This window comes from Capra hircus, chromosome 27 (assembly GCF_001704415.2).
Source record: "Capra hircus breed San Clemente chromosome 27, ASM170441v1, whole genome shotgun sequence".
NCBI lineage: Eukaryota > Metazoa > Chordata > Mammalia > Artiodactyla > Bovidae > Capra > Capra hircus.
Genome location: NC_030834.1, coordinates 31,449,734 through 31,464,270, shown reverse-complemented (window position 1 = coordinate 31,464,270; position 14,537 = coordinate 31,449,734). Strand labels below are relative to the sequence as shown.

The 14,537-nt window shown below is 44.4% G+C and overlaps 1 protein-coding gene across 1 annotated transcript in view; it reads left to right on the top strand.

Annotated features, from left to right (window-relative positions):
• The window catches only part of WWC2 (WW and C2 domain containing 2), a 148,224-nt gene that overhangs the window by 68,770 nt on the left and 64,917 nt on the right, over positions 1-14,537 (top strand). The window contains exon 2 of the mRNA XM_018041949.1: positions 9,181-9,290. Within this exon, the coding sequence (XP_017897438.1) occupies positions 9,181-9,290 (110 nt within the window). The remainder of the gene's footprint in view (positions 1-9,180; positions 9,291-14,537) is intronic.

The window sequence follows — 14,537 nt, the reverse complement described above, 5'->3', positions numbered from 1 at the left end:
CACCGAAGGGCACTTGCCTATTGCTCCTCTCTGTGGCCCCTGGCGAGCACTGATCTCTGTATTCGCATGCATTTATCTATACTGGATGTTTCATGTACACAGAATTATGACATGTGACCTTTGTGTTTGGCTTCCGTCACTTACCATAATGTTTGGAGGTTTATCCACATTGTAGCATATTTAGTATTTCCGGGTATTGATACTTCATTCCTTTTTATAGCTGAATAGTATTCCATTGCACATATATACCACACTTTGCTTATCCTTTCATCCACTGATGGGCGTTTGAGTTCTTTGCACCTGTTGGCTTTCGGTGGCGCTATGAACCTGCAGGTACATGTAATTGTTTGGGTACCTGTTTTCAGTTCTTTTGGTTATTCACCTCAGAGTGGAATTGCAGGGTTATGCAGTAATTCAGTGTTTAACTCTTTGAGGAACTACCGAACTGTTTTCTATGGAGGCTGTACTGTCTTAGCTTCCCATCAACAATGTCCCATTTCTCTACATCTTCATCAACACTTGGTATTTCTGTTTTTTAAATTATAGCCATCCTAGTGGGTACCTCATTGTGGTTTTGATTTCCATTTCCCTGATGACTAATAATGTTGAATACTTGTTAATGTGTATTTCATATATAAGTGAGAAGATGAGATAAGGAGAAAACCGTGTTTCTGAAGAACTTATTTTAAAATTATTCAGGTGTTCTTTCAGGGAAAAAGTTTACTTAAAATTAAACAAAGTGGCCCAAATTTGAGAATTAGCAAGCTCCTAATTTTGCTAAATATGTCATCGTCATTATAGAGATTTCTGAAGCATAGGCTTTTGCTTCCAGGTTTCCCCACCCCCTCCCCACCCCATGCTGCAGGTCTTGCAGGATCTTAGCTCCCCAACCAGGAATTGAACCCTTACCTTTGGTAGTGAATGTACAGAGTCTTAACCACTGGACTACAAGGGAATTCCCTTCAGCTTCATTTTTAAGTTGAGTTTGTTTTCATTTTCTCTATCACCTGGGTGGATTGGGGCTGTATAACGTGCCTTTAAACAGTGGTTCTCGGAAGTGCGATCCAGGGAGCAACGGCTTGAGCATCTCTGGGGAACTTGTCGCAGACACAGATCCTTCCATGGATGTTCCGCCTGGCTCTTTGCACCTTGTGGCCTTGTCTTACACAACTGGGGACATCAAGGACTTCCTGCTCACAGCCAAGGGGAAGGACAAGAAAAATAAGGAAAATGTGACGTTTAAAGTTCGATGCAGCAGATCCCTTTACTCCTTGGTCATCACAAAGAGCAGGCAGAGAAGCTGAAGCAGTCCCTGCCCCCAGATGTGGCAGTGAAGGAGCTGAACTGAATCATGAACACTGACTGAACTGTATGAAAATTTTAAAAATTCTCAAAAAAAAACAAAAACAAAAAACCTTACAAATCCTAGTGTCAGTAGACCAGGCCCCACCCCTGATCTGCTGAGTCCCAGACCCTGAGGTGGCCCCAGCAATCTGTTTTAATCATCTTTTCAGATGAGTGGAATGTACTCGTAGGTTTGAGAACCTCTGCTCTAACTCAAAATTTCAGGTCAGTCCCAGTATTAAAGAGCCCCTGAGGGAGAGGGAATTCACAATTTTGGCTTTGTTAGCATCAACTCTTTTAGCTTTAATAGGCAGGCAATACAAACAGTTAAATTGAATTGTATTATAGTCTCCTGCTAATTCTTAAACATGCACGCATCATATAGTTTTACCTAGAAATTGCTATCCAGTCTGCTTTTGATCTTTGATCAAATCTCCAAAGAATTTAAGAGCTGCATGTCCTTGGAGTGTATCTTCCATTCATCTGCAGCTGGGCTTTATTTCTCACTTCTTTGGAGCCCCTCCTGCCAAAGGTTCTGGTGTGAAGTCCCCCATGGGCACTCACAGCCGCTACTGCTGGACACAGGTGTGCTCAGGCAGAGGCAGCGATGGACCCATTCTCAGTGGGGTCGTCTTAAAGTCCAGGGCCCCTTCCACCTCCTCCCGCCAGAATTTCTTTTCTGGGAGGGTCCACACTACAAGTCACGTGGAATCTTAGTTCCCTGACCAGGGTTTAAACCTAGGCCCTCGGCATTGGAAGCATGGAGTCTTAACCGCTGGATCACCAAGGAAGTAGCCCTCCAGAACTTTTTTAAGGAAATCCTTTCTTGCAGCTTCTTCCAGAAATTGGTGGCCAGTCAATCCAAGTAACGTATCAGCAGTTAAATCCGTGCCCAGAATTGGCAGTACCAATGGCTGTATCCTGCACAAGAGACTTAATGGCTGGAAACCACAAACTTGGACTGGAGGGGCGTGTGCGGCACAGTACCAGCTTCTTTGATTTTTGTTTTGTTTTCCTGCACAGGGTATTCAAATGGAGATAATACTTGCCTCTACTTGGCAGGATTTTATGGGGATTTAACTCATGTATAGATATTTAAAGTGTGTGTAGTACATGGAAGCACTCAGAAAATGTTTATTAGTAGGATAATTTACTCTATGTAAAAATTGACTTTTTTTTTTAACATAGAATATTGGAAATATTGACATTTTTGTAGGTACTGTGTTTGCGTCCCCAAAGCAGCAGCACTTTGGGGGCACACAAGCCATGTGTGCTTTCGAAGGTGAATTATTCACAAATGTTGCCTTTCAGGCAAATGTTGCCTCTCCTTCCTATTTCTGAAGGAATGAGAGGATCCCGTTTGGTGGTGTAAGGGATGTGCTAATTGGGCCTCCTGCCATCCTCCAGATTTGAAATCTCTATGCCAGAGTTAGACTGAAGTTAGGAAGTAAATTTCCAGTGATTAAGACTTGCCTTCCAATGCAGGGGGCACAGGATCAATCCCTGGTCTGGAAAATACGGCTCCAGATTGCCTGGGGTGTGACCAAAAAATTAAAAAAAAAAAAAAAAGCCAGAACACCTGAGGGAAGGCTTTTTGAAGGGCTAAGAGGAGACTATTCTTACTGTTGCTTGCTTTTCAGTCACTCAGTAGTGTCCAACTCTTTGCGACCCGTGGACACACCGGGCCTCCCTGTCCTTCGCTCTCTTCCGGAGCTTTGCTCAGACTCATGTCGGTTGAGTCGGTGATGCCATCCGTTGCGTCCTGTTTACTTGTCGGCTGTGGGAGAGGAAATGAACTGTGTGAGACAGTTATCCAGTTAACACTGGATGATTACTGACGGAGTGTCGCTGCAGCGCAGAGAGAAGCAGGGGGGATTATGGACAGAGACTGGCGTGCTTTTCAGTGGAGGGAGACAGGTGAGCTGGTGAGGGGATGGGGCATCCCAGGCTGTAGGCGAGCAGACTCAGAAACAAGACTGCTGTGTTTAAATATCTGAAAGCCCTTCACACGGAAGAAGGATGAACCTGGCTCTCTGTGGCACCACGAATAAAATCGGCCACGGTGGGTCTCAGCTGTAGGAAGGCCAGAGTCTAGCAGAGGAGACCGGAATGGGAGCCAGTGGATCAGAGAGGACGTGGACTCAGGCCGAAGAAGTGAGCCCGGCTAGACCCCCCTGTGACGCCCCTTATGGCTGGTAACCTCAGATGAGCCCTTCAAGCCCCAGGGCAGCCGTGCCCTCCCGGATCCATGGTCCTGCCTGTCTGCCAGCCCGCTTCTATCCAGCAGGACCTGCTGAGAAGAATTTCAGCTATTTTTCCCAAAGATGCCGAACTAACTGCCCTACCCTCCTCTGAAGAGGCCTGTACTCTTAAAAGTCGGTTTCTTCTCCCTGCCGCTGTTCACTCAGCCCTGTGTCTCCCCACTTCCTTTTGTTCCTTGGTGGTGGTAGTTTCCCCGCTAAGAAGTGATGGAAACAAGTTGCTTTCTGGAGACTGATGAGCATCATTGTAAATTAAAATTCTTTGAAGAGTAGAGAGAGTTCTGTTATTTTTTACCTTCCCTGTAAAATTCACGTTGTGAACCTCATCTTTAACCCTACCCCTATTCTCAGAGCAATTCAAGCAGGTTTGTGTGGACCGATTCTGTAGCGATCGCAGTTGACGGTGCGACTCCGCCTTGAGTTAAACGTTGGCAGCAACAGATGCTGAGAAGCAAAAATAACTCTTCAGACCTCTAACTTTCATGCTCAACTGTACATTTGGGAGGCTGGAACCGTGGCAAGAGTTTTATCAACCTGAAAACGGTTCTGTCACGTGCCGTTTCACCTAACGTTAGTTAGCACAAACTCGGTTGCAGTTAGCACCGAGTGAGTGTGTCTGGTTGTGCGCTTGCACACACAACACTGTTCGCCATCATATAAGCGGGAGGAGTACATTCATCTGTGTGTGACGTCTCCTGTCATAGGACCCTGACTCGGTGGCCTGACAATAAACACTCAGTGATGGCTTGTATGAAAGAATGATATAATGCCCACAAGGAGAGGAAATACCACGCAGAGTTCAAGTTTTGTATGTAAACTGTGGCAAAGTACTGCAGTAAATTGCCATTTTCTTCACATTAGTCACGGTGCAAAGGAAGACTGTTTTTTAAGCAAAGAGTAATCTCTGGAATTTAGCATAAAGACGCTTGGTAATTTCAGGCTTTCTGCCTGCTGTTGCTCCTTTGTGGGAGAACCAACAAACTCCATCCATTTTTTACTTCCTCGACATCAAAGGAAGATTGACTCTTTCAGAGATTCCTTGTGCAAAACAAGAGGAAGAAATTTAGAAACATTTCTCCTGAGTCCCGTTGTTTCTAATTTTGGAATACGTCTGTTATTTCTGTTTCTTGTTACTTCTTAGTAATATGTTTTCTTTATCAGGATAGCAGCGTATCTGAGTGCTTTTGTTTGTTTGGTACCTGAGAATGTTACTCTATTTCTGTTTCCTAATTTGCAAAAGAATTAAAATTTTTAAATTTATCAATGTGTATTTAATGGTTTTACTCTTATCAATATCGTGTATCTGTTTTTCTAAATACAGAAAATACAGTGTTAAATTTATTTTTGCAGCATAACTGCAAGGAACCGTTTATGCTAAAGTTCCAGGGAGGGAAATGTCTGAATTTTTAAGTGAGTTCACAGTTACATTTATACGTGTAGAAGTAATGCCAGTGTTAGGACAGTGACAGTTAATAAAGTGCTTATTATCTGCTTTGAGCAATAATAGGAAAAGCTGGATTATTTCCAAGTGTAGCCAAGTTACTATAACTTGTAGTCATAGTGCATGTTCTGAAACTTTCATGACTTCTGGCTGTTGAAGGAGCGGGGTATATTCACATCATACTTGGTGCCCGGATAAAACTTGCATAATGTCTCTCTTTTGTCATTCAAACATACCGTTTCCATGTCTCCTTATCCTTTATTTCTTTGGGATGCCTGTGCCTTTTAGACAGCCGGGATAGAGAAGGTTAGGGAGAGAGGATCCTTCAGCAGAAGGATGTGCAAGGGGCTCTGTCCAATCAGGTGATGGAAGCTCAGCCCCACCGACAGAGTATGAAGACGGCTGCGTCCCATGGCGTGGGGAGCGTTTGATACACACAGAATCTAGTCCCTTTTTCAAAAGAAAACCCAATTTTCCCGCACATTTTTCATGATATAAGGTGGGATTTGCGCACAATTCTAAGAGCCAGATTTTGGACTCAGATTAAGTTCAAATTGACGCCAGGTTTGCAGAGTCAATGTGGCCAGTTGCCGTGTTAGATGCCTTGCTTAACACGGCTGAGATTCGTTTCGCTCGTCTACTGCATGTGGAAGCTTTCCACTTGTCAGGCATCACACCAAGTGGTTCATGTTTAAACTTCATGATCTCCCCCCGACTCCATCCCTACCTTTTAAAAAAAATAATAGATTGGAAAACAGAGGCTTTGAAGGTTGATAACCTGCCCGGCGTTGTAAGACGGCAGAACAAGGACTTGAATCCAGGTCCCTTTGAGGCCAAACTTCAAGTTCTTAACTTCTGAGCCAAATTCTTTCAAATTACTTGGAACACTTACAAACACTGCTGGGCCCTAGAGTTTCTGATCCTATAGGCATAATGTATACTGTACTCCAGGGCCCAAGGATTTGGTTCTAACTGGTACTGAGACGTAAAAGCTGCTGGTCGTGTGGCCTGGACTCTGAGAAACACTGCTGTACACTGTGCTGCCTGGTTCCATTCCCTGGAGACTGAGAGAAGTCACGTGTCTTGCTTGGGTTCATAGTTGCCAACATTTATGGACTGCCTAACCATGTCCTAGACACTGCTGAGTTAATCTGTTCTCATCCTTCCATTCATTGTAGCCAGTAGTCACACTGCAAGATGATAGGGGTTGTGACCACCACTTAAAATGAAGGAAAAGAAACTGAGGTAGGGAAGGCTGTCCAGTAAGATAGCCCCACCCTATAGGTTATTTTTTTTTTTAATGTAATTCAACCTTTTCTGTAAACTTAAAAAAAGAAATGTGAGGGTAATGATAAACAAGGTGTGAAGCTGCTCAGTCGTGCGACTTGCACGCACAAGAGTCGCGAAGGTCGACTCTTTGCGATCCCATGAACTGTAGTCCTACCAGGCTCCTCCGTCCGTGGAATTTTCCCGGCAATGATACACAAGATGATCATAAAAGGATCCTCAGTTCATTTCAGTTCAGTTCAGTCGCTCAGTCGTGTCCAACTCTTTGCGACCCCATGAATCGCAGCACGCCAGTCCTCCCTGTCCATCACCAGCTCCCGGAGTTCACTCAGACTCACGTCCATCGAGTCAGTGATGCCATCCAGCCATCTCATCCTCTGTCATCCCCTTCTCCTCGTGCCCCCAATCCCTCCCAGCATCAGAGTCTTTTGCAATGAGTCAGCTCTTCGCATGAGGTGGCCAAAGTACTGGAGTTTCAGCTTTAGCATCATTCCTTCCAAAGAAATCCCAGGGCTGATCTCAGTGAGCCGCAAGTCCTGGAGATAAATGGAAAAGGCATCATGACGGTTCTTAGCAGCCCTTGCCACCCAAGTAGATACAGTGTCCACAGTAGTCTTCAAAACAACTGAAGAAAAGCCTCCTGTGTTGAAATGGGGGTTTTAAAAGAAGCTTTCCTCAAGTCAGTTTCGTACAATGCAAATGCCCTGTGACCTGGCTGTGCTGATCCCTGATGTTTACAACACTGGCCAGGCCAGTCACCTGCTTTCGCTTGATGTTAACAGCAAGCTTGGGCCTGTGATGCTGGCCTCGCTGCTCATCAATGTACTGGCCATATCCAGAAGAGCTCTAGAAAAGACCTGGGGAATAAACAGCTCTCCGCTCAAAATCATTTTCTTAAAACGATTGCTTTCAGTTCAGTTCAGTCACTCAGTCATGTCCGACTCTTTGCAACCCCATGGACTGCAGCACGCCAGGCTTCCCTGTCCATCTCCAACTCCCAGAGCTTGCTCAAACTCACATCCATCTAGTTGGTGATACCATCCAACCATCTCATCCTCTGTCATCCCCTTCTCCTCCTGCCTTTCAATCTTTCCCAGCACCAGGGTCTTTGCCAGTGAGTCAGCTCTTTGCATCAGGTGGCCAAAGGATTGGAGTTTCAGCTTCATCATCAGTCCTTCCAATGAATATTCAGGGCTGATCTCCTTTAGAATGTACTGGTTGGATCTCCTTGCAGTCCAAGGGACTCTCAAGAGTCTTCTCCAATGCCACAGTTCAAAAGCATCAATTCTTCAGTGCTCAACTTTCTTTGTAGTCCAACTCTCACATCCATACATGACTACTGGAAAAGGATTGGTTTAGTTGGGAGACTAAAGAGGAAAAAAGCTAAGTCAGGAATTAGAAATCATTCCCTTAATGGAAATGAAGTGACTTGGCCCCGAGGTCGGTCCTGGGAGGGCATTCTTCATGACTCTTGTCTGGGCTGGACTGCTTGGGAAGGCCGGGACCCCGTAGCCACGTCCAGAAGTAGATTTCACGCCCAGGGAAGGTTGAGAGAAAAGGAGACGCTTCTTTCTTTTGATCCTTGGTGTACTATGTCCTCGGAGGAGAGCTGTCACAGGCCACACCTGGGAAGAAAGGATTTCCTTCCTTTTCATGTTTTCCTCCCAGAGTTCTGAAACACGACACAGCTCGTTACTCTGATGAATGATGCAGTTCTAGAAATGACCTGTATTTCAGTTGTGCTGTGAAATCACTGATACTCACCAGCGTGGATCACAGAGTCCAGGTGACTTCATATTTGGAACTGCGCTGATGGGGCCCTAGTGTTAAGTGAGCAGAGATGTCACCTGAAGTTGGCCACCCTACAGCAGGGTGGTCACCAGTCTTTGGCGCTGGCCTGCCTGCAGCTGCTCTAACAACCAAGGAAAATCTGAGAAGCGAAAATGAAGCAAGTGAGAGAGCAAATCAACCCATGATAAAGCCCCAAACCTGTACTTGCTTAGATAACTAGTTTCCCCATTACTTTTAAGGCTTAAAGAAAAAGTATAAGGCATTTCAAAAGGTGAGGTCACATCGATATATAAATATTAATACTTTGTGTTTGGTTCCATTAAACATTTTGTTGAGGGACTATTTAGTCCAAGTGTAAAAATAAGATCTATTTGTCCCTCCTCTCAAGGAGAGCTCTTCATGGACCTTGCAGTCGAGTTAATTTTTAGAAGAGCAGCCAAATCTGTAGTTGGTGTAACCAGGTGTATATCTTGTTTTGAGCATGTGTGCGTGCTCCAGCTCTTTGCAGCCCCGTGGACTGTAGCCCACCAGGCTCCTCTGTCCATGGGATTCTCCAGGCAGGAATATTGGAATGGGTTGCCACGGCCTCCTCCAGGGGATCTTCCCAACCCAGGGATCAAACCCACTCCTCCTGTGGCTCCTGCATTGACAGGCAGATTCTCTACGCTGAGCCACCTGGGAAGCCCTTTTCTGTTCAGTGGGAAGGCTAGTTAGCTTCAGAGCTCACTCTATCCCAGCCGTCCTAACCCTCAGCTTGGAGTTCTTCCTGGATGACCTTATTCATTTACTGTACAGATTTATCTCCCAGTCTTAAGCTGTAAACTTTCAGAAGGTATCATGACTTGCTACTTTTTTGGTATATACTTTTGCTATATTCATCTCTACATTTTAGCCCTGTGTTTTTCTTTTTCTTTAAAGATTTCAAACACAGTAGCAGAAACAGTAAAGAACAAAACAGAAATGCAGCCTGGACGCTTAGCACGTGGGTGGTGCTGGGCTTCGACACGTGCGGTTGGATGGAAGAGTCACCCGTGCCTTTGTTCTGGTCTGTTCCAGGTTGACCAAGCCCCTGTCGTTTGCTGACTGTGTTGGCGATGAGCTGCCGTGGGGATGGGAAGCCGGGTTCGACCCTCAGATTGGTGTCTACTACATCGATCACATAAACAGTGAGTTTTTCCTTTTCAGTACAAACAAGCATGTCAGACAAGTAATCCCCCCAAACCTAGAGTCATACAGGAGAGCAAACACTCTGCAGAAGGTATTTCTCTATTTCAAACCCTCACTTTAACAGAAATGTCCATTTTGGAAGTTTTGTTGGGCTTCTGAGGGCAGAGAGGGAGAGAGGAGTCTGTCTGTCTGTCTGTCTGTCTGTCTGTCTGTCTGTCTGGAAGCGCACCAGACCCTCCCCTTGCAAGTCCCTCCCCCATTCTGAGTGGCACGCCCCGTGCAGGTATGTCCACAGCACCGGCTACTCACTCATTGCACTGCCTGCACGTTATCTGTTTGCAGGTTTTTTCTCCCTAAATTGTGAGCTTCTTGTGGACGGTGTCTGTGGCTTTACTTCTCCTTTAGGTGCCTCGTATGGTGATAAATTCTTCCATGTGAGACCAATGAAGAGCTTTGTTGTGTGACGCACAGATTAAAAACCTCTCTGTTTGATTTTAAAGAAATTAAAGTGCGTTTCGGTTCTAAATTATGCTTGAGAAAACATTGTTCTAAATGTTTAAAAACTTGATGATCAGAATATAAATTTTTAGGTCTCCCATTTTTCTTTGGTACGGTAATAGGATCCCGGTGGCCTGGAGGATTTACTGTGCCCCGAAGTGCCCCAGTTACCCACAGCAAGTAGTCTTCCCACTAAAAAGGCTCTGATTCGTTATCTCATTAATCTTAAAGACATTCCTGTGTAGTGGTTTCGAGAGGAAGTTGCATGTTCTTCTCTTAACAGCTGGTCTACACATATGTTATGTCTTGATATTGTTTGGTTTCAGCATTATTTTCTTTCTTTCTTTTTTTTTTTCAGGAAAAAATTAGAGAGTGTTTGGCTGTTCAATACTATTTCTATGTCACACTATTAAATTATTAGAAGTAAAAGTTTTGACATTGACAATGATAGTTACTTTAGGCCCTAAGTGTCTGCAATAGAATTCACCTTTCAGTGGCTATGCGTGTGGAGTCAGGGTTCTGTATAGATACTGATGGGGGTGTTTGTAACTAACAATTCGTTAGTTAGTTAGTTAGTTAGTTACTTAAATTACTCAGTCGTGTCCGACTCTTTGCGACCCGACGGACTATAGCCTACCAGGATCCTCAGTCCATGGGATTTTCCAGGCAAGAATACTGGAATGGGTTGCCATTTATAGAAGGTAATTATGAAGTACTATCTGTAAGGTTTTGATATTATCACTGCAATCAGAAGTAAATCACTTTTTGATAGAGTCAGAGTTGTACCTTAACTCTTTTGTCTTTTAGTAATTAAGGTCCATTTACATATAAAAATGCACAAATTTTAAGCATGTTATTTCAGTGAATTTTGGCAAATATATATTCCTTTGCAGCTGCTTCTCAATCAAGATACATAATTTTACCCTCTGTGTTTTCAGACTTGCTCCCGTAGCCTTCTCAGACCCTTGATACTTTGTGCCGTTCCCTTTAAAAAAATATTTTAAAATTTTAAAAATATTTTTCATAGAAGCAATACATGTGCTGAGGAGAGAAGTATAAATTATAGGTTAAAAGAAAAGGAAGAAAACTCAGAAATAACCAGATACTCTAAACCTTTCAGTGTGTCTGTCCAGACCTTTTCATGTTCACACACACACACACACACCATTTTCAATATATTTTTTACATCAAGTGGAACTATATCACATAGTTTTATAAACTGCTTTTTTTAAACTTAATATATAATCTTTCATCCAAAAAATTTTCTGCGTATCATATCAACTCTTTTGATAAGAGAACCTCACATTTCTCTCAGATGATCTTCCTAAAATATAACTAAGATCCTTTCATGCCCTTACTCAGAACCTTCCTGCCACACACTGTTGCTTACAGAATGAGTTTTGTATTTCTCAACGTGACATTCAAGAAACCACAGCTTGTCCCTCTTGAGGTCTTGGGGAAGAAGTGAGAGAGCAGAGCCTTAGATTCTAGTCCCACCATTGCCAGTAGATCAAAGGAGACCAAGTAAAGCACCACGGCCATTCTGAGCAGCGTGCCTGCAGCTCCCAAGAGAAGGTGCTTTAAGCTGATGCCCAAAGGATGAGTGAGTTAACCAGGGCTGGGGAATGAGGGGATGGGGTACAGTTTGGGGGCTGGAAGGAGAAACTGCCTGCAGAAGGAAGCCCCATAAGTAAAGCCAGAGGTCTGAAGAGGCCACAGGAAGCAGGACTTAATGAAAGAAAGAAGAGAAAGTCAGTGATCTGAGGCTGGTGTGAACGAGGCTGGGAGAATGGCTGGAGCGCCAGACAGGGGTTGGTGCTCGAAGGACCTCTTGTCTCAGACCTTTCAAAGCCCTGCTTACTCACTGCCGATTCCACGGGACCTGACGTTTTCAGCTGGAAGAAGCCCCCCGTCTCTGGGCTCCGTGGCACTCACCCTTGCTCTCTCCGGGCGCTCACCATTTTCTACCGTACAGAATGCTTGCTGTCGTTGTTGTGGCTCTAATTCCTGTGTCACGGCCTGTCCTGAGCCTTGCAATCTCTTTGGCAGGAGGGATCACGCCCGAGCATCTTGTTTTCTCTAGTCATGCCGTAGATGCTCAACTGTCCGTGCAAATAACACACCATAACAGGTAAACGTAGCAGAGTTTCTAAAATGGAAGATAAGGAGAGTCGCTCATATTCACTTTATTCATTCTTCCTGAGCACAGCAGAGAGAATAGAAATGTGAGTTAGAGACAGAAGTAATATTCCTTTGAAGAGTCTAATGTTATCTTCCCTGATAAGTTCTTGTAGCTCACAGTGTGTTTGCTATCTATAAATTTCCCCATCTGTAAAACTGATGAAATGTGAATTCCCTTGAGGCGCGTGATGTCTTAACAGTATGTGATATATTACTTCTCTTATATAGTAGACAACATGCAAATTATATTGCATTACAATACAGTGATCTCCTAAGGCCACCAGGTCTTAATAAAAAAAAAAAAACCCACGTTTGTGTAATATACTTTTTTTGAGTATTTACATTTAATAAATATTCTTCACTGATCTATTCAGCAAACATAAGTGATGGAGATAAAGCCCAGTCCTACTTTATGAAGCCTTCTTCAGAGTGCCTCTGGGAACCCACGTTTGTAGTTCCTATTTGAATGGGACGGTATATCAGAAATGTCAGTGGTGCCTGCCGAAGCTAGTAGCATCGCTATTTAAACCAGTTGACTGGAGTATTTCAGCTAGTCTATCCAAAACAAATGCTGACAGTTTATTATTAAGGTTATTACCATTGCACTTTACTCACTTAAGTGTGCGTCAGTGTTACTTTCAGTGCTTTGTGGTAATTTAGCTGTTGACAAGCATGTTATTGAAAAGTATGCCCGTTCGCCAATATATAGGGAGATAGCATTAGGTAAAAACCTCGAAAGATATTGAGAGAGAACTGGGAATACATATCTTACTACAGCTTTTATAACTTACAAGCATTTCAGGTTTTTCATTTACACGTTCAATTTATGTCAACTCTTTATTTGGTTAGTTTCCTAGTTATTTACCTCACTGCAACAGGTTACCCCCAAACTTGTGACTTACAGTCCGTTTATTATCTCATCGTTTCTGTGGGCGATGCATCCAGGCAAGGCTGGACCTCAAGGTGTGAGCCGGGCTGCATGACTGGAGGGACTGTGCTTCTGCGCTCACCTGTGTGGCTGTCAGAACAATTCAGTTTCTTGTCAGCTGCCAGCCGATGGCCCCCTCCTCATTCCTTGCGTGTGTGTCTGTGTGTGTGTGTGTGTGTGCACGCGCTCATGCTCAGTCATGCGGTCGTGTCCTACTCTTGGCGACCCCATGGACTGTAGCCTGCCAAGCTCCTCTGTCCATGGAATTTTTCCAGGCAAGAATACCGGAGTGGGTTGCCATTTCCTTCTCCAGAACATCTTCCCAACCCAGGGATCGAACCCACGTCTCTTGTATCTCCTGCAGTGGCAGGCGGGTTCTCTACCACTAGCGCCAGGTGGAAAGCCTGCTGTGTCCATAGTGTGAAAGTGGAAGTGTTAGCTGGTCAGTCATGTTCAACTCTTTGCAACCCTGTGGACTCTAGCCCTCCAAACTCCTCTGTCCATGGGATTCTCCAGGCAAGAATACTAGAGTGAGTTGCCAATCCTTTCTCCAGGGGATCTTTGCAACCCAGGATCAAACCCAGGTCTCCTGCACTGTAGGGAGATTCTTTACCATCTGAGCCACCAGAAAAGCCTGCTGTGTCCATAGGACGGCTTTTAATTTGGAAGTTGGCTTCATTAGATTGAAAAAGCCAGGAAGAGCCAGGCAGAGAGAGCAAGACGGTGGTTGCAGCCCCTGTAACCCAGCCTCCAGAGACACCCTGTCTTCATCCGTGTGCTCTCCGTTTGAGGCTAGTCACTTGGTCTAAGTGGTGAATACCCTCAGAGGCTTGCACACTAAGAGGTAAGGATAATCCTGGGTCATCCAGAGTGAAGACCATACATTTCTGTGTGTTAGAGGATGAATTCTCTCTACTTTGAGACAGTTTGCATTCATACTTTTCAAAATACTGGAATTGAATGTAAATATTGGACATTTACATGGCCATAGACCTTGAGTTATAAGGAATGTTAGAAATGGAGATGTTTGGGCTCTTACTGGCTGACCTCTGTCTACGACCTGGGCTTTTATTGTGGTTTCCTCTGGGAGGGGTGCAGGAGGCAGGTTTCAGCAAGTTTAAGATGAGATATTTCAAATAATTTCATAATTCCACACAGGATGCAGTGCGTGAGCTGTCGCAGAGCAGAGGCTCTCAGCTGCAGCTGCTTCTGGGAATCGCTGGAGGAGCTTATAAACCTGCCATTGCCTGGGTTCCACCCACAGACACTCCGATTGGTCCGGGATTTCTTTTAGAGCCCTCCAGGTGATGCCCGTGTGCAGAAGTGCAGGACCCAGGACAGTCCCGTGGGCTATTCTCCTGAAGCGGGACACCGGGGTTTGGTCTTTTTGCTTGTTTTAAAATTTCTGATCCACTGTGGACTGATCGGTATTTTCATAAAAGAACAATCACCATGAATTAGAAAAGTTAAAAAAAATTTAAAATGCAAGCCCCAGTATTATTAGAGTCAACAGGTATACAGTAACTGTATGAAATTGCTGTAAGATTTCAAAATGCTTACTCTCGACGCCTGTACTTATTGTCACAGACACATAACAGAGCTCATGGACTGGTGCGGGTCTGCATCCCAGACCTTGAGG